The sequence below is a fragment of the Neltuma alba genome, unplaced genomic scaffold (genome assembly GCF_004799145.2).
Source record: "Neltuma alba isolate B1F8T4 unplaced genomic scaffold, ASM479914v2 tig00010184_pilon, whole genome shotgun sequence".
Taxonomy (NCBI): Eukaryota; Viridiplantae; Streptophyta; class Magnoliopsida; order Fabales; family Fabaceae; genus Neltuma; species Neltuma alba.
The window spans coordinates 24,397-43,738 of NW_021635125.1; the positions used below are offsets into that span (position 1 = coordinate 24,397).

The window sequence follows — 19,342 nt, forward strand, 5'->3', positions numbered from 1 at the left end:
AAATGGCGTGAAGAGCATTAAATGAAGTATTGAATTCATCGAGCTACCATCTATAGAAATTAACTCTTGCATTAAATACTTTGTTTTTCATTTCTGAGCTTTAGTGTTTAGAATATATACTCTGTGAGAGAGTTTGTAATTCTTTTTAGTCAATTCTGTGAGTGACTCAAGAGTGTGGATTCTTGATGGAATTGTAACCTTACAGGTAGTAAGGGGGAGTGATTGAGAGTGATTCAATTGCTATACTGAGGCACCAAGAGCCCGTTGAATGTTGGGGATTTAGTGGAAATTCAGAGGCACTCTAAGAACTGGACATAGGTCAAGTGGTTGAGACTGAACCAGTATAAACTCCTGTGTTATTCTCCTTCTGTTCATCTTCAGTGAAATCCTTCTAAACTTATCTCCATTGTTTTATTTAGTCATTTATTTTATTAAGTTAAAATTTATATATATCTCCCAATTCACCCCCTTGGGTGAAACTACCACTAATAGTTTTGACTCTTTTTATGGCTTTTATGAATATAGTTTGATTTTTACATCTATTTCTCTTATTCTTCATGTAGATTTTATGATTGGCCACCATTGAATCTAAATGACGGGTGATCTTGATGGGCTGGGAGGTGAAGAGAGAACCTAGATCTAGAGAAGTGGACATAAATATTTAGGCTTAGGATAGTTCTAGATATTTATGGTGACTTAAGACTATAGCTTCGAGGTTTTATTGGTTGTTTGAGTGTTATGGAAACAAATTTAACTCTAATTAAATAGGAATTAATAATTCGGGAGAATATTAGGACACTTTAGGAATAGTTGTCACTATAATAAATTAAAAAGTCAATTCAAAGGATAGAAACTAGCAACCCATAGAGTAAATCCTGAACCCCAACATTTTGAGTGATTGATTTTCTCTTATATTTGATTTTTTCTACTTTTAATTTATTATTTCATTATATCTTATCAATCAATTCATCTATTCTCATTCTTATTTATTTGGATTAGTAAAAACACAACCTTCCTATGGGTATGACCCTAGATTACTTTAGGATTTTTACTATATCAAGCCCGTACACTTGCGGGAGCGATCAGCTAAAGGTAGCAAACTTTGCCCTACTCTTATGTGCTTGGTATTTGCTTGCATGTATGGCATGTATGTATGTTTATGCGATTTTATGAACTCATGCATTGTGAATATGAATATGTTTAAAGTATACCATAAGCCTATATGTTTTATGATAAATACATGATGATTTCCAAACATCCCATTATGTTATAAATATATTAAGTTACAAGGATATTATAAATGCCAAGCTTGCCATGTATATTTGGGTAGTTATTGTTTGCTAATAAGATTCTTCTAAATCTCACCATTCCTTAACCAATCCTAATAGGTGCAAAGAGCATGGGAGAATAGTATAAGATATGAAAATGCAAGAATGAAGGAAAGAATTAAAGAATTGAACAAGTTATTGTGATAATTCAATATGATGATCAATGTTTACATATGCCATTGATATTATGTAATATTTAAGAATAATAATGGAATGTGATAATTCAATATGGGAATGGTTAGTGCACTGACGGAATAATAATATGCATAAAAAGAATTAATTATGTATTATTAAGGCAAGTCAGGGGGATAGTTTATTCCTAAATGAGTCACAAAGTTGTGGTAGAGTAGAAATAAGGCAAACAATAAAATCTATCTATGAAATTTGGTATGCTTGAAATACATGTCCTGAACTTTAAAGCAAGTGGTATATCACTTAAAATGGATATGTGTGCCAAGGGTTATAATTGCTCAAAATTAGGGCAGAGAAACTGAAAAGTATAGTTTTTACCAAATAAATAGTAAACTTTCACAAATTAAATACACGAATTGAGAAGGCCTAGGTCCTAATTTATATTTTTCTCCTATAGAGAATTGAAAGAGCTTTAAATTAAGACTAGATCACCTTAATATAATTTTTCTATAATTAGTTATAAATTTTCAAAGTTAAACCAAAAATATGAAATTTACTAGCGAATAGTAACACGATAATCAAATTTCAAAATTTTCAATCTGCGGGCTCATTTCATGAACTGCTTGAATCGTAACACTTCTAGACACATACTAAAAGGGGTAAATAGAAGAATGTTTCATAGTGTCTTCAAGGGAAGTATGGGTGTAGTGATGTTAAATTGTAAAAAGTAAAATTCTTCTAAGGTTTGGCAGAGTGTATCCTCCATGCGGGATGCTTTCTATAAAAGGGTTAATAGATCACTTAAAGGCGAATCCACGTGTAGTTTTTGGTGGAAACTATGTTCACTACTTGAAGAACCTCTAATTCACTTTGATGATCAAAACCTGCTTCTTTTCAACCCAAGTGCCAAGGTGCGAGAATTTCTCATTATGGATGATAGGTGGAACCTATAAGAGTGGAGAAAATTTCTTCCTCAATAGGTAATTAATATCATATCTATCATTAAACCCTCCCAAGGTGATGAATAGGACCCATTTTACTGGAGGAATGCTTCTGATGGCAGTTTTAGCATATGAGCTACTTATAAATTGACTACTACACAACAAGAACAAATGAAAATGTTACTATGGAAGATTTTATGGAAAATCTGAGTCCTTGAGAAGGTAAAATTATTTTTCTGTCAAGTTCTTCATGAGAGACTCCCTACAAACTCACTCAAAGTAAAAAATAGAAATTATAAATCATATTGACTGCCTCTTGGAGTGTCAAAGAGAGGAGAGCACCATGCATATCCTTCGGGATTGCTAGAGATGTATGGCTTAAATTTGCTAATACTAATGCTCGTGCTATTTTCTATTCTTCTACTTTATAGCCTTGGCATTGGATGAAATTGTTCAACCTAATATGTTGGCTGCTATGGAAAAATCAGTGTAGAAGCATCTTGGAAGGCAATTAGATGAAAGCCCAGAAGATTGCCCATGCATGCATGTTTCACCTTATAGAGTCAACATTGATTTGTAGGTTTAAGCATCAAATCTTTAATTTTAGCAAGCATGATGAAACTACCTAGACAACTCCTCCACAAGGATATGCACGCTTAGATACTGATGATTTAGTGAACAGTGAACATGATGCTACTGGAGGGGGAATCATTAGAGACCATGAAGGGAACTGGATAGTTGGTTTCCAATGCAAGTTAGGTTTTATGCAATTTGCCACTACAAAGATATTAACTCTAATGAGGGGTCTCCAACTTTATAAGAAATAAGGTTTAGATCGAGTTGTGGCACACACTAACTAGAAGCATTCCAATTGATTATGAGAGATGGAGGTCACCGTCACCCCCGCAAAGAAGAAATCAATGTGATTCGTGACATGGTGTACTCAGATTGGGAGTTGTAAATAAAGTATGCTCTATGGGACACAATCAAATGTGTTGACTACCTAGCAAAAGATGCACACAGAACGGTTAAGAACTTCAAGCTCTGGCCTATACCTTATTCTAGCTTGGTGGACCTCATGCGAAGGGACTTTGTTTAATTTGCTACTTCTCTTAGGATGCCTTATTTCTTTTTTCCAAGCCCTAGCTAGGCCTTTCCATGTGAAAAAAAAAGTTATTAATGTTCAGAAGAAAGTAAGGGACCATTTTTCGCCTAATGGATAGTCGAAAGTTGGTGAATGGCCACAGGTTCTCCCTTCTAAGGTTATTTCAGTCTTGATGAAAATCAAGCCCTTCTCAAGGATCTTGCAAGATCTCTTTTAAGTCCCATTGTGCAGCTGATGGTAGATTTATTATTAAATTAGCATATGATTTCATCATTAGTTCAAGTAGAGTAATGGTTGATACCTTATGAAGCAAGATTTGGAAATAGCAGATACTAGAGAAAGTCAAGCTATTCATGTAGCATCTAACTAATGAGAGACTTGTTACAAATTCATTCAAAGCTAAAAAAGGCGTCTTAAACACAAACTTATATCTTTTTTAGTATCATAATAGGAGAGCATTATACACCTTGTGAGAGACTGTAAAAATGTGACAGAAGTATGGGAAACTGTATTACATCCTAACTTTCTTTCTAGTTTTTTTGTGGGTGATTTATAGGTAAGGCTTAAATGGAACACTACACACAACCTTTGTAACATCCTGATTTTTGGACCTAGAAGTATCAGAAATAGCCTAAATGAGATAGGCTATCAGACCCCTTTTAGTAGAGGTCCTAAAGATGAGAAAGAAAGTTAAAGCAGTTTTAGGGACTAAACTGCAAAGTGAATGTTTTAAGGGGCTAAAGGGTAATCAAAGTTAGAGGCTCCAGTAAAGTCTCAAAGGCCCAGAAAGAGAAAAGAGGCTAGATACAGACCAAAGGTTAAGTTAGAAGCCTTAAAGAGATTGTTTTATGAGGTTGAGCCTAAGCAGGGGTAAAACCGTAAATTCAGAAAGTTACGGCCATCAGGGGTAAAAATGGAAAGTACTTAGAAAATTCTAAGAAAATCCCAGAAAATGGGAAATAATATTCTAAGACTCTTTTGTGAAGAGAGATGATGAAAATACCCCTGAGGTAACTTAAAAGGAATTTAGAAGTTTATGGCTCAATTTAAGATGTAGAGGTAGATTTAATTGTTTGAGTCATAAGGAAACCTCAGAAAATTATGGTAAAATGGGGATGTATGATCTAAGAGACTGTAGAAAATTATAAAATTAGTCTCATCCCTAGAAGACAAGCAAAATGGCTTTAAGAATACTTAAAAGCCAGTTGTGCCCAAAAAAGGCATTTTAAAGAATGATTTTTAAGTGGGGCTATAGGTTGAGTTATGACCTGAGAAAATTCACAGATTTTCTCTAGAATAGGAGGAATTTTATGATATTTTTGGATGAATTTTTGGAGCTCTGGACTGAATAAAATGCTCCAGTCAAATATTAAATAATTTTGTCCCCTAAATAGGAGACAAAACCAAAGAAAATATCTAAAAGCCATCATGACGATGCTGAGTCAGCATGCTGAGTCATCAAGCGTAATCATGACACCGACGAGTCATCATGCTGAGTCATCAAGCGTAATCATGACACCTACGAGTCATCATGCTGAGTCACCAGAAGATATTTATGGACAGCATAAAAATCAGAACGCAGTATGGGAATATTTTAGACAATCTTTTGTCTACCCATTATAGCGAAATCTCTACTGCATGACTCAGTAAGGTTAAGTAGCCTGTCAGTAGAGCTAATTATTTTTATCTATGCTCCTCTAAGGTGGCACCATATATGTACTTAATTAAGATGAGAAAATAGGTCAGAACATGTCCTGGTGGTACAGGGTAAGTCAGGACCCGAAAAGTATCTGATATGGTGCAAGATTGGCTTGATAGGTGGAGAAATAATTAAGGAGATATTTTTGCACGAATTTCCATTTATTTTCTCCCTATTTTAATGCCATAAATGATGAAAGGACATAAAAGTGACAAGTGTACGGTTAGATGAGAAAAAGAAAATATTACGTGTACGGCTAGATGGAAGACACGTGTACGGTCGGATGCAAGGCACGTGTGCGGTCGGATTAAAGACATGTGGCTTGATGATGTAAGCATGAAGTCATCATGATGAGGTAAGCATGATGTCATAGGACACTTGTCACCGTAAGATCAAAAGAGAAAATGGACGGTCCAGATCGAGCCACGTATTTTTAAGATCAACGGTCCAGATTCGGTCTGTTTTTCTATAAATACCCCCTCCCCTCCCTACCATTTCGTCCAAGCATAAGGAATCCATGGGGAAGCTCTTGCAAAATGGTTTCTAGAGAGAGAAAGAAGAGGGAGAAAGAAAGGCCAAGTGGTTCCAAGCCAGATCAAACTCTAAAACACGGTATGTGGTGGTTATAGCACCTGATTTTATGCCTATTTCGGATTAGTTACTGTGCGTATCTGATTCTGAAATTTTGCATGCTTAAAGTACACTCTGTGAGCTTTAAATCCATAGGTAGAACACTTCATTTGGATATGTGTACGATTTATGGTGATTTTTCAAAGTTAGGGTTTGAAATCTGGAAACAGTGTTGAACTTTTGGAAGAGTTTCGAGTTCCGTACAGTTCGGCGTAGAACTGGTTCCTGAAACTATTTTTCATTTAAAGTTAACTTAAGGATCTTTCAGTGAGACTTGGAAGCACTCAATTTGGAGTTTTCTAGAATTAATTATGAATTTTCAAAGTTGAGCAAAAATTCTGGAAATTCTGCGTGAACAGTACCCGCGAAGCAAAATTTCCAGATTTGGTATTCTTGAATCTAAGGCCATCTAAAGTGGTCCTAATTGACAAGAAATGGATCTTAAGGATGGGAAATGATAAGATTTATGTTAGAAAAGTTGGAAAGAAAACCCTAAGACTAAGAGAAAGGGTTGAGGTTCAAGAAAGCTAGTCTTGAACTTTATGTAATTAGTGGTCCTAATGGTTTGTATGATCAATGTGACTATGTTTAGGACCTTTGGAACATCCAAGAGGATGTTTGGTGATGTTGACAGAATGTCCACATGGTTGGAAAGGCAAGGAAACCAAAGGAAAAGCAAGGGGAAAGCCATGTTACAAGGTAGTGAACTTACCTATACTGTGTGCTTGATATGTATGCTTGCATGATGTGATTGTGTTGCCATGATGTGACTAAGCTATGATGAAATGTTTGCAAAGTTATGTTTGCAAGTTTATGTTATGTTTTGCCTTGGCAATATGTTATGGAAGCATGAAATGCTTTAGCTTACTTTCCATGGCATTCATGTGTTAATGTTATAACATGTCATGCATGTGCATTATGTCTTGCATGCTTATGGGTAGTGTTTGCTACTGAGATTCTCCCGAATCTCACCCCTCCCTAACCAACATTTAGGTCAATCAATGACGGGCAATAATGGCATGAGAAGCAAGGAGAAGTAAGCGGAGAATTATTCTTGTTAATGGATGAGACTGTTAATAAATGTATAATTCTACTATTTTGTGATTTATGTTACGGATGCCAATGATGCCATGTATTTGGTTATAATATTTATGGCATGAATGAAAGTGTATGAGCATGAACGGGAAAGAGTAAGGCCATGTCATGTATGCCAAAGAAATAAAAAGAATTAAAGAGATGTTAAGGGATAAAACGTAAGTCCTGGAGCAGTGAGTTTGTAGCTCCAGTTTGACCTATCAACGAGTTAGTTAGGTCATAAGATTTGGCAAGCAAAGAGATCTGATGTTTCTATTTAAAATGAGGGGTAGTTTGCCCGATTCCGATAACCGAGCAGAAAGTTATGCCTTTCCAAAGTTAGGCAAAAATACAGTAAAATCCGAAAATGACCAAATGAACAGTAAATTTTTCAAAGGAAATTGAGCTTGAATTTCAAGGCAATCAGTTCAGAAACTATTTTTTCTCAAAATTTTATCCAAAGAGCTTTCTGTAGAACTTGGAATCACTCAATTTCAATTTTTCTATAATTAGTTATGAATTTTTGAAGTTTGTCACATTTTAAGGTGACAATGAATAGTAACCCGTAAATGAAAATTTTCGAACTTGATTTTTCATCAATTGTAGCCTTCAAAAGTGATTCCAAATGCTTCCGCAAGGAAAGTTAATTGATTTAAACATGAGGTGTCACAACCTTGCTCATGGGACATTTGCCAAATAGTTATGGACACGATTGTTCATCTTGCTTTATTGGTTAATCTAGACAACAAGATGCCAATTCATGTTTGGAGGGAAAGGACTATAATAAAGGAGCTAGCCCATAGGTGCCATTACAATATGATGGAATGTATTGTGAACAATAAGCTTCACCACTAAATTCTCAAGGGTAGATGTGTGCGATATGAAGAAGCGTTGGATACCACAACCCATCATCATGGTGCACATTGATGTAGACGAATATGTGAAGCTATTTCAAAAAGCAACTGTGTCGGGGTCTTCAAAGATTATAGAGGCAATGGGGTTACAGGTTCTTGCATAATCTTGGGGTGTCTCGGTTACTAAAGTTGAACTGTTGACTATTATATCAAGACTCTGGTTTGGAAGCAAATTGATGTCCAAAACATCATGATATATAATGATTCCCTAGATGCTTTCAATATCTTTGTAAGGTATTGTGACTTGGACCATCCATTGCATCGTATTATATGGAGATTAGAGATGTCATATACTCATGAGCATATGGAATTACACCATACACACAAGGATTTTTTTAGGTGTGCTGGTTTTATGGCTGAAAAGGAATATAATGGTTTTGTTGATATGCTGCTTGTAATGAATAGATGCTCAAGTACGTTCTTGGAGAAATTGGTACGATTAGGATTCTATCCTAACTACAAACTTTTAAGCTTAGTCTACTTTGGTGAAAGTATTAGGATTCTATCCTAACTACAAACTTTTAAGCTTAGAGTTGCCTTCGTATTTTAAAAAAAAAAATATTTTGACGGGAGACTTTAACGTAATTAATAAGACATGCGAGGTATTTTATGTTTGCACTTGCCTGGGCAGACATCGACGTCCACACACACGCGGCCACAAAAGGTGAGGGCCTATTAAATGATAATGTGGTCAACATCACTCACATCATCAGTCATCAAATATTGAGAGAAAAGTAATTACACACGGAAATAACGCATGGTGAGTCGGCTCGCGCGTGAAACGGCCTAGAAACAAAGGGAAGCGAACAGAGAGGAAGTCATATAAAACATCACAAGAAGCGGAGAAGGGGGAAGAGAGAGAATCGTATCGTAGTGATTCCAATTTCTATGGCAGGCGCTGTTCCTAACGATACCAACAGCAACAATACTCTCCATTCCAGCTCCGATCAGTCTGAGTCTTCTTCTCTTCCTCCTCCTCAAGATCGTCCTGTTCGAGTTTATGCCGATGGGATCTACGATCTCTTCCACTTCGGCCACGCTCGCTCTCTTGAGCAAGCCAAGAAATCGTATGCCTATCCTCATTCTTCTATTTTTCTTCGCAATTCATGCCTTTGGTCATGATGATGCGTTTTGCCGTTCCTTTTGAGTGTATTATTTTCTATCCATGTATCAGATGTTGTTGTTACATGTTCGAGTTGTACCGTCTGTTTTCTGTGATTTCAAGATCAATTTGATTCCTGTCAAATACCTTATTGTTCCCACTTCTTGGTTGCTGCAATTGGGGTCAATTGGGGTCAAATTTTTGTTATTTACTCATGTGATGATGCACTTGTTTTTTTTTTTTTTTTTGTGACAAGTAATGATGCATTTTTACAGTTCCTTTTTGCGTGTATTACTTTGTGTGTATCATTACTTGTTCGAATTAGCCATCTATTTACTTTGATTTTATCGCCAATTCAATTTCCGTTACATGTCTTATGCCCAATGTTGAGCACTAAAGCTATCTTAGGTCCCACTTACTCTCTGTTACAGTTGTGGCCATGATTTTGTACTGTTACGGGTCGTTTTTATGATATGTATACTCTCACATTACAACTTATTTTGGGCGGATTATTACTTTTATGTTTGTGTATCAAAGGCTATAGCTACTTTGGAGAATCACGCCATCTGTATTTTGATTTCAACTTTAATTTAATAAATTCCTGTTTTATGTCCTGACAATTGGAATCCTTGACATTATATACTACCTCTAGTCCTAAATATAAGAGCTATTTGACTAATTTGAGTAGATTAAGGAAATAAATTAAGTTAGTTATTTGTAATAAATGGGTATTGTCTTTCTTAAAATATTTTTGTTAATCAAGTTTATTGGTTAGAACTAATATTACTAAAAGGAGTATCTTGAGAGAAAATGAATAAATATGAGAGATAAAGTGGATTGAATTCTTATTTTTAGGACCAAAATAAAAGTTAAATGAGGTTTTATATTAAGGACCAGAGGTAGTACTAAATGTTAAGCTCTGGTTTGTTCAATTTGGTTTTTGTTACCTTATGGTGCAGTTGGGGTCAAGGTAGTTGTTATTCATATGGATTTACTTCTTTGGTAATCTTGTGTTTTAGTTTCGTGGGCTATCCTAAGAGTTGTTTTATTTCCATATTGATTGGTAAATCTTAGATTTCCAAATACCTACTTGCTTGTTGGAGTTTGCGGTGATGAAGTCACTCACAAATACAAAGGGAAGACTGTAATGACAGAGGCTGAACGATATGAATCCCTGCGGCATTGCAAGTATGATATTTTCTGCGTATGCCATATTTTCTGTATGGTTTTGGATTTAGCATTATTATACGTGAATATTTTAGTGAAGTTCTCTTTTGAAAATGTGTTTGCCAATGTTTTTAAAATCTTCTTTCTTCGGTTTTTATTTTATTTTTATTTTTGGGTTCTTGTTGCATAAAGAAAAGGTGTGATTCTTAGTAAATTGAGGGAATTAATGATAGATATTGAGAGCAGGTGGGTCGATGAAGTCATTCCTGATGCACCTTGGGTTATCAATCAAGATTTCCTTGACAAGCACAATATTGACTATGTGGCTCATGACTCTCTTCCGTAAGAACAATTTCCATAACCTTTCTCTCAACATTTAATCTAGTATTTTAGTTCTTCAACTCCTGTTGAAGCATTTTTAACTTCATTAATATTAACTTTTTGCTCTTGTCAATGAATTTCAACAGTTATGCTGATGCAAGTGGTGCTGGGAAGGATGTTTATGAATTTGTATGTAGAGATTGTATACTTTCTGCTTGCCATTTTATTTTGTTGTTATGTTGTCCTGTCAAATGATTATGCCGTGAAATGTTTATGTAGGTTAAAGCTGTTGGCAAATTCAAGGAAACTAAACGGACTGAAGGAATATCTACATCGGACATTATAATGAGGATTGTTAAGGATTACAACCAATATGTTCTACGGAACTTGGATCGTGGATACTCAAGGAAAGAACTTGGTGTCAGCTATGTGAAGGCATGACTTTGACATTTTCCCCCTTATTATAATGTAAATTTAAATAGGATATACCTGATAAACTGAGTTGTTTCTTTCTTATTGAAATTGATCTTCGCAATTTAAAGGGATTCATATCTTGTCATTTATAAACAGGAAAAACGACTGAGGGTAAACAGGAGGTTGAAAACTTTACAGGAGAAAGTGAAAGAACATCAAGAAAAAGTTGGTGAAAAGGTATCACTACTGTTACACCATCTAATTCAATTTTAAAAATTTGAATTAACACTTACATCACAGGCAAGGTGCTGTGAATTACAAGGGATGAGTGAATCAAGGATAAAAATAAAACGAATTTTAATCTGGTAGAAGTGGAAGTCGAGAATGCCTTCGGTAGTAGTTTGAGGAGTTTCATTGCTGCAACAAAAATGACTCAAAAGTTAGTATGATGGGATAGTGGACTTCTGACCTTGTTTTGTGTTTCAAAACCTATATTTGTGATGGCATTATGCTTCTTGTTGCTTGCTGTTGTAACTGTAATAAGCACCCTAAAGCTTGCTGTTCAAAGCTTGTTGAGAATTTTGAAATTTCTTCCTGATTTGAGAGACCAGATACTGAATATAGAATGATTTTGATAGAGTTTTTGTTTTCAGACCCTATGCTTAGGTGCAAGTGAGAATTTGCTCATGACGTCTCATGTATTTCAAGACTTTCAATCTTGGGCATTGTGCATTACAGTTCCATATTAGCACTAACTGTAGTAGTTGGATGGCTTGTTACCACCATGTTGATCCTGGTACTGCTTAGTTTCTTACTGATTTACTGTAATTCTTTCCTTTGCAGCAATAGGTCTGTTCTTGTCATAGGGTATCTTCTGTGCAATGCTGCTCCAAGTCATTTTTCTGATTAATTTGTTTACTGTATATCCCACTTTGTGATAATTTTGAATTAGAATGATGCAGCACAGATTACTAATTCTAGAATATGACAAATGTCATCGCCTGTTCTTAATTATATATGCCTTTTAACTAGTGAGAAGCGATCCTGCAAAGTTTGTGTTTGTTATTTACTGTAAGAAAAAGGTTTCCCATGCTGTCAATGTCAAAAAATTATTTGACCCAAATTTTTGCCATGTTAGTAGCTTTTTTTGTCATTATTTTTTCATACATCTACCCTCACCATTATAATTTGTGAACTGGCTTCAAGAATCCCTCGGTTTTTGCTAATTGGGCAACCGAGTCCTGGCTTGACACTTGAAAGAATTGAGTGATTGATGCTGTAGTAGAGTGGTCGCATTTAAAACTTCCACATCCACCACTTAGTCTTCATTTACGGCTTAAAGGGATGCAAGATTGAGACCCGCTTGCCTAAAGTTGACTAACACAATTTAAAACCTTTGCTTGCTAATTATATGCTATGCTTCCAACTCTTTGGTATATTAGGATAATAATTCAATATTTATTTTAATGACAACAAGATTGTCTTGATTTTCTTGCATTAATCTATATAAAACTTAATGTGGAAATTTTATGTACCAACTACTTTTAATTTTAACATATACCCGAGGGATGAATTCTTACAAATATTGGGGCCAAATTCTTTCACCAGTTGTAAACGATTGGTTTTGTGTGGGTCTAATGATTAAAATTATGTAAATTCAGTATGAAGCATGTCTTTAAGGGGGATATATTCCTATCAAGTGATCTATTTCTCTATATATACTATTTTACCTCTGTTGTAGATTTATTTCTCCTTTTGCATGTTTTTGTCCATTTCAACAGCCTTCATCACTTTCATTATCATTGTAGATATGAGGCCATTCCATCAGAATAAGTTGATAGTAATTTTTACGGATGGTTAATAGTGAGATAATTATAGGTTTTTATACAGTTCCACTCATTACATGGAGACCTTATGAGGGTAATTTAGGGATTGTTCACTTGGTTCTGCTATATTTTTGAGGAAAATGAAGTTTCGTGTGAAGTTTTAGGAATCCATTTCATTTGACTCCTCAATTGCATCGAATCCTTCCATGAACAATTTCTGTGAAGGATCATGGTAGGATCATGGAGAACTACACCTGAAATTCTAGCTCTGAGGTTGGAGAGCTCTAGGTCCTGTGAAACCGTGCACATTAGAATCCCATACTTCCAAGGGCGGACTGAAATTTGATCCCTTGGTAATTTGTCTCTACATTTTACCATGCTTCCTCAATCACGGCATTTACAAAGGCTGCCATTCTGCTGGCTTTCTAGCCTTGGGCTAACACTTTAATGCCAGCATGATGGTAAATGGGATGCAGTGGAAGGCTTTAATACCAATTGATAAAAAGCTCTGTAAGAACCACATTATGGCAGTAGTTGATAAGGTTGGAGAACCCGAGGTCTCACCCACACCAGAATCTCATAATTTTAACATCGGCCTCAAATTTCATACTTCTACAACTGGGTCTTAAAACAGCAGTTCTATGCCGTTTGTGAAAATGACTTGAATAATTGTTAAGCATCTGAACTAAGTGGTCGGTACTACAGATGTTCTTGTTATGTAGGTACTACTTCTGCTCTATACATTTTAGCTGTCATAGTATCATCTATAGAGCTGAATATCTTGCTTCTTGGGGATTTTCTCGATTTCAACTAGGTTAGAACTTAGTGTGTGTATCCTCATTTTTCTTAATATTTAGCGATCGTTTGAATTAATTGAAGATTGATGATGAACAAGGATTGCATAATCCACTGTACTTGTCTATTTTCATGGTTAACGGTCTTAGTCATCTCCTAACCCCTTCATAAAATCACCTATGCTATTTCCAATGTGTGCTCATTGCACACGTACATTATATAAATGTCAAGTGATCTATAGTGCGACTAAACAGAGGAAAAAATAACTCATTGGAAGTTAAATCTGAAATGGAAAAAGTGAAGACAGATGATACACGAGAAGGACTCATAAATTAGATTGACAGGTTTTAAATGGCTTTATTTGCTTATTATGAGATTTCATGTTAATTTTATGTGCATTTTTGCCATTATAGATAAAACAAGATGGACGGCATCAAATATTATTACTCTGACTGTGGTGTCAATAGATCCCCCTTTCGCTTGCGCAACACCTTTTTTTATTTTTGGGGGGGGGGGACCTGATTATGTCAATCTCCTTTATTCTAGCACAACAACTAAAACGAAAATGACGGTTTTGCCCAAGTCTAGAGGCTTCTTTTTTTCTTCTTATGCATCATATCCTCTGAAATATGTGATAGACGACCCAATTTGCCTAGGCATCCAAGATGGGCGAGCAGTAGCTCTAGAGCCTGCAAGGTGTAACTCATTCGTGACCCCCTGAGTTTTGGTCTGACAGGGACATGTCCCTCGTGCAATAAGGGGGGAAAAAGTGTTGCTTCTCAGACCAACCTGGTGGTCGGGTGTTTGGGATGAGAAATACCCTAGCATTCTTTGAAGGAAAATAATTTATTGAAACCAAAACTCAGTGAGTCATTCAGCAGTTGCTTCCTGCAGGCTCTAGAGCTACTGCTTACCCAGTGCAGATTCCATGGGCCAATTTTTGTCTTCCAAGAAGCAGGGTGTCCCTCGTCTCAACCACTGCTTGGTCTGAGAAGCAACTGTTTGTTTTCCTTCACATGAGGGATTTCTGTATTCCAGAACCAGCAATGATCGGGCTAATGTTTCCATAGAGGTGATCATTCCCATTGCTGAAAAATGGCCCTTGCAGGATTTCAGGAGCCTAGAGGCTTCTCCATCATTTCTTACAAAATTTTATGGAAATTGTTAAAACCTTTCCTTGGACTAGGCTAATTTGTTTGAAGTGATGATACCACTGCCTCTGCTCAAACTGGAAGATGAAGGTGGGGTGGTAGCTGCACCACAGCCAAAACCGTTGACTCTGAAATCTGTGAAACTTGGTTTGATTCCCTCTAGCTTGATCTTTTTAGATTTGGAAAGCTGCTTGTTTGACCTTTTTTTTTTCTGTCACATCATCTTCTAAAACATCCCATAGACAGCTGAATTCGCCCATGGCGTCTGAGATGGGTAAATGAACTGAAGGTAACTTAAGAGGCTTTATCACTCTTAATGCAAGATTTCATGATAATTTTAGATACTTAACCATTGGATAGGATTAATCTGGAATGTTGTCAATTAATTACTCTGACACGAGCATGCCCCCCCCCCCCCCCAAAAATAAAAGAAACAAACAAAACTCCACTTATGTCATTCTCATTAGTTCTTGCATAGCAGTTGAAAAAGATAGCAGATTTTCAGGAGTCTAGAGGCTTCTCTATCATTAGCTTCCTTCAGGATTTAAGGAAAGTTGTTGAGAGCCCTGCTTGGACTTGAGGAAAACCATCGCCTGGACTAAGCTAACTAGTTAAAGCAATGATATCTCTGCCTCCTCTGAAACTAGAAGCTTAGTTGAGAGCTTCTTCTGAGCCATTACAATCGGTAGTGAAAACCATGAAACTGCGGTGGATTCTCTCTTTCTGATATTTCTGGTGTTATACAGCTGCTCATTGGACCCTTCTTCTGAGATTTGTGCATACAGACAATTTGCCCATTAGCATCTGAGACGGATAACAGTGGATCCAGAGCCTTCAAGGCACAAATTGTGCGCATTGAATTATGGTCTCAAAGGATTATTTACCATAAAAAGAGGGTGTTCCTCCTTCTGACCACCAGGCTGGTGAGGGTTTCCTGTACCCAGAACCAGGAGCAATCAAGATAAGGTTTCCCTAGAGATAATTTTTCCTCCTGCTGTAAAATACCCCTTTTCTTTGTAATCTGCTGTGCCTACACCTGGAAGCCCCCAGAAATTTGGCTGAACCGCATCTTACACAGGAATCATAGATTCATGTAATGGTTGAGAAAAAGGCTTTATTTTTTTCGTGTGTTCTTTTTTGTTTTTTTGTTTTTTTTTTGGGTGGGGGGCGGGGTTGAAAACCTGCAAGATCAGGAGTTCTTGTCATGTGGCCGTCCCTTTGTGCCTATTATATATATGTAATAGTCTACATATATATATATATTGTAGATATTTTGAAGGGATATGTTAGGGTCACCAGTTTATTAAGCGGCTTTATAGGACGTGAAATCTACATGAAGCTGGATGATAAACTTCCTAAAATGTAGACTTGGGTACAAGGCAACAGCAATAATAAATTGGAGCACATTGCACTTATTTTAAAAGATGATAACCCAGTTAAGTTTTCTGCTTTTGCATAGCATTGATGATGATATAGACAGGGAAATCAATCATGGAGATATTTCCTCGCACGTCATAATAAAGCAATAATTGTGGTGATATGGAGATCACAATTTTCCCATCTTAATGCATGTTTTAAAGCTCAGAATACTTTATGGTACCTTGCAGTTTCTTTCCTGGATTTGATAAATCTATATGTTCCTTTATGGACTTCCAGATACAAATTGTTGCGAAGACTGCTGGCATGCATCGCAATGAATGGGTGGAAAATGCTGATCGTTGGGTTGCTGGATTTTTAGAGATGTTTGAAGAAGGTTGCCATAAGATGGTGAGTTAATTTATGCAGATAAAATTATTGCACTCTTGACATGCAGACACAGTATCGGTTGACTTATCATTTGCTTTTTCATGCTACCTTTGTGTCTATTTCAGGGAACGGCTATCAGGGATCGAATTCAGGAGAGGTTAAGAGGTCAACAGTCCAGAGACTCCCCATATCGTCTACAAAATGGAAAGGATGGTCAGGATGACGACGACGACAACGAGTATTATTATGATGATGGGAATGATAGTGAAGAGGAATATTTTGAAGAATATTATGATGATGAAGAGCTCAATCCTCGGAATGAGGAGAAAGATGTGAAAAAGTGGTAGTTATACTTGGACTGAGTTGCTGGGTGCTGAGACAAATTTGCTGGCAATTTGTCCTGAAAGTTGAAATTTAAAATTCTAATTAGGCATGTATTTGATGATGATAAACACTTTCATGTCAATGTGGTCAAATCACAATTTTCGACATGTTGAATTCTGGCATACAGGAAATATTGTTTTTTTTTTGGTCCATTTTTTTTGCATGTTTGGCTCCAGCACTTGTCTTGAGCTAGTGCTTGTGATTAAGGTTATTAAGTGTTGCAAATATTAGATGGTGACAGTGCTATTGCTATCTCTGCTTTGACATCATTGTAGCTAAATTTATGCGCATTTGAATCTTATGCTTTGATTCCTTTGTTTTTATCCTCTATGATGCGCAAGACTCCTGGAGATTGAAGATACACTAGGATTTAAGAAAACAAAAGCGAAAAAAAAAAATGATTGTCAACAAAAATTCTAATGAATTTTCCGTAGATTTGGAATGAAGCATTCAATTATCACCGTCCCCTCTATGGCTTTATCCAGTCTCTAGGTCTTCTCGGTGTCTCCGTTTTGATAATGTTTAGTGTACATACGATAAGAATAACCAGCGAAAAGGCTCCTAACGGCTTTCTAACATCTTTGTGATGTTTTGTCTGCGTAAAATTAACGCATTTTGATATCTTATAGACATGAAATGATACAGTTTTGTAATTTTTTTTAACAATTTTTGAAAAAAAAATCAAAACAGCACAATTTTAGAGTTCTTTTTGTCAAAAATCATTAAAAAAAAATAAAATTATACAATTTGATGCTCCTGACATATCAAAATGTGTATTTGATAATTTGATGAAGCGACTAGAGAGAGAAAGTGAGTGTGATGAGTGAGAAAGTGAGTGTGCACGGAACTCTGGTCAACCCTGGTGATCTATGCGGGGAAGCAAAGGTTTCAACTACGGAAGAGGATGATTTGCTTGGAAGAAATATCAAAAAAATGGAGAAGATACAATCATGAAGGCAAGCACACAAGAAGGGGAACCTGCTCAGCAGTCGGGTGACATACCAATGCAGGATGAAACGTGGGAAGATACTACACCTGAGAAACCCAGTCCCAAAACCACATTTGCTCATGCTAGAACTCAGATTTCTTATAAGGTGAAACTGGTTGGCAATGAAGAGAATGAGATGGAACAGGATATGGATGCACAAATAAGAAAGTGGTTGAAGGAAGAAGAAGATACAGCCCTGCTTTGATAGAGGAGGAGAAAAAAACTCTTGGAATCACTTCCAAGATTAAATATATCAAATGAAAGACTCAGGGATTTGTGCAAACCGTGGAGGAATGAGGGTCTCAACATTATCTGTATCAAATATGGCATGTATGGCCATAACCAAGAGGACTGCCCTCTAAACAAAGCTGGAAGCAAGCCATCATTGGAGATTTCTTCACCGGCAGAGCAATCACAGAAAGATCGAGTTGGATGGCTACTAAAATCAGATAATTTTGAATTGGTTGATCTACCTAATGGATATTATGTTTTCTGAAAAGTGAATGTGGAGTTCAAGAGGAGACTTTCATTTGATGGCCCTTGGCTTATTCAGGGTCACTACCTAGTAGTACAACGCTGGAGCCCGAATATTAATCCATACTTTAACAAGATTGGAAAGCTTGTAATATAGGTTAGAATACTGACCCTACCAATGTACACGTACTCAGAAGAATGCCTCTTGGAGTTGGGAAATATGATTGGAAAGGCCCTTAAGGTTGATCTGAACACCTTAGCCCACTGTAACAACAATATGGCAGTAGAAAGAGGGAAATTTGCGTGAGTTAGCATGGAGATTGATTTAAGTAAACAACTTCAATCCAAGTTTGTGCTCAGGAAGAGGATTTACATAGTGGAGTATAAGGGTCTCAACATTATCTACTTCAAATGTGGCATGTATGGCCATAACCAAGAGGACTGCCCTCTAAACAAAGCTGGAAGCAAGCCATCACCGGAGATTTCTTCACCGGTATAGCAATCACAGAAAATGACAGAAACTCAGATAGAGAAACAGCCCATGTTTAGTGTGCCAGGTGTCACATCAAATGAGATGTACAGCTCTTGGATGAAGGCAAAACACACTTTTCGGCCAAGAAGTCAAAAGGCTGAAAATGAAGAAAGAAAATAGAAAGGAAAGGGAGTAGGGAGTAGCGAATCAGTAGCAAAAGAAAAGAAAAAAACCTCTGGCACTAGATTTGACATTTTGCAGCATATGGAAACTTCAATCCCATTATCTGGAAAAAAAGAGCAAAGCAAAAAAAAAAGTGTCACACCTTCATTTTAACCCCATTATATGCCCTTTAGAACCATTTGGAATCATTACCCGATGCTCAAAGTAGGTAAAAACCAAGATTTAAAATTTTGATTTTGGTTACTATTCATGTAACCCTTAAAAAAAAATCAGGTCAACTTTGAAAAATCATAACTAAATGTAGAAAAATCGGAACAAAGTGGTTCTAAGTTTCACGTGAAGCTTATAAAATGTTCCACATGGGAAAAATGTTCACAGGTATCAATTTCTCACAGATCAATGCTAGTTTCCACGCAATTATGTACTATTCATTTGGTAAATTCTGAAATTTCCAGTATTTTTATCCAACTTCGAAAGGGCATAACTCTTTCTACAA

At 36.3% G+C, this 19,342-nt stretch overlaps 1 protein-coding gene across 2 annotated transcripts; it reads left to right on the top strand.

Annotated features, from left to right (window-relative positions):
• The first annotated feature begins 8,629 nt into the window (after positions 1–8,629).
• Positions 8,630–17,028, top strand: LOC114754702 (choline-phosphate cytidylyltransferase 2-like). 2 transcript variants are annotated; one of them, XM_028943514.1, is made up of 8 exons: positions 8,631–8,890; positions 10,000–10,113; positions 10,339–10,434; positions 10,560–10,602; positions 10,693–10,848; positions 10,984–11,064; positions 16,256–16,366; positions 16,471–17,028. In XM_028943514.1, the coding sequence occupies exons 1-8, from the start codon at positions 8,712–8,714 to the stop codon at positions 16,690–16,692; spliced, it is 1,002 nt and encodes a 333-aa protein (XP_028799347.1). In that variant the 5' UTR covers positions 8,631–8,711; the 3' UTR covers positions 16,693–17,028. The 2 variants fall into 2 exon arrangements, with proteins under 2 accessions (XP_028799348.1, XP_028799347.1); XM_028943515.1 differs by lacking the exon at positions 10,000–10,113 and having other exon boundaries at positions 8,630–8,890.
• Positions 17,029–19,342: the final 2,314 nt, after the last annotated feature.

Bases quoted from the DNA above. Each gene is read 5' to 3' on its own strand.
- LOC114754702 (XM_028943514.1), top strand. From the start codon at position 8,712: ATGGCAGGCGCTGTTCCTAACGATACCAACAGCAACAATACTCTCCAT. The intron at 10,114-10,338 runs GTATGATATTTT...TATTGAGAGCAG, and splicing joins GAATCCCTGCGGCATTGCAA to GTGGGTCGATGAAGTCATTC. The intron at 10,849-10,983 runs GCATGACTTTGA...ATTTATAAACAG, and splicing joins TTGGTGTCAGCTATGTGAAG to GAAAAACGACTGAGGGTAAA.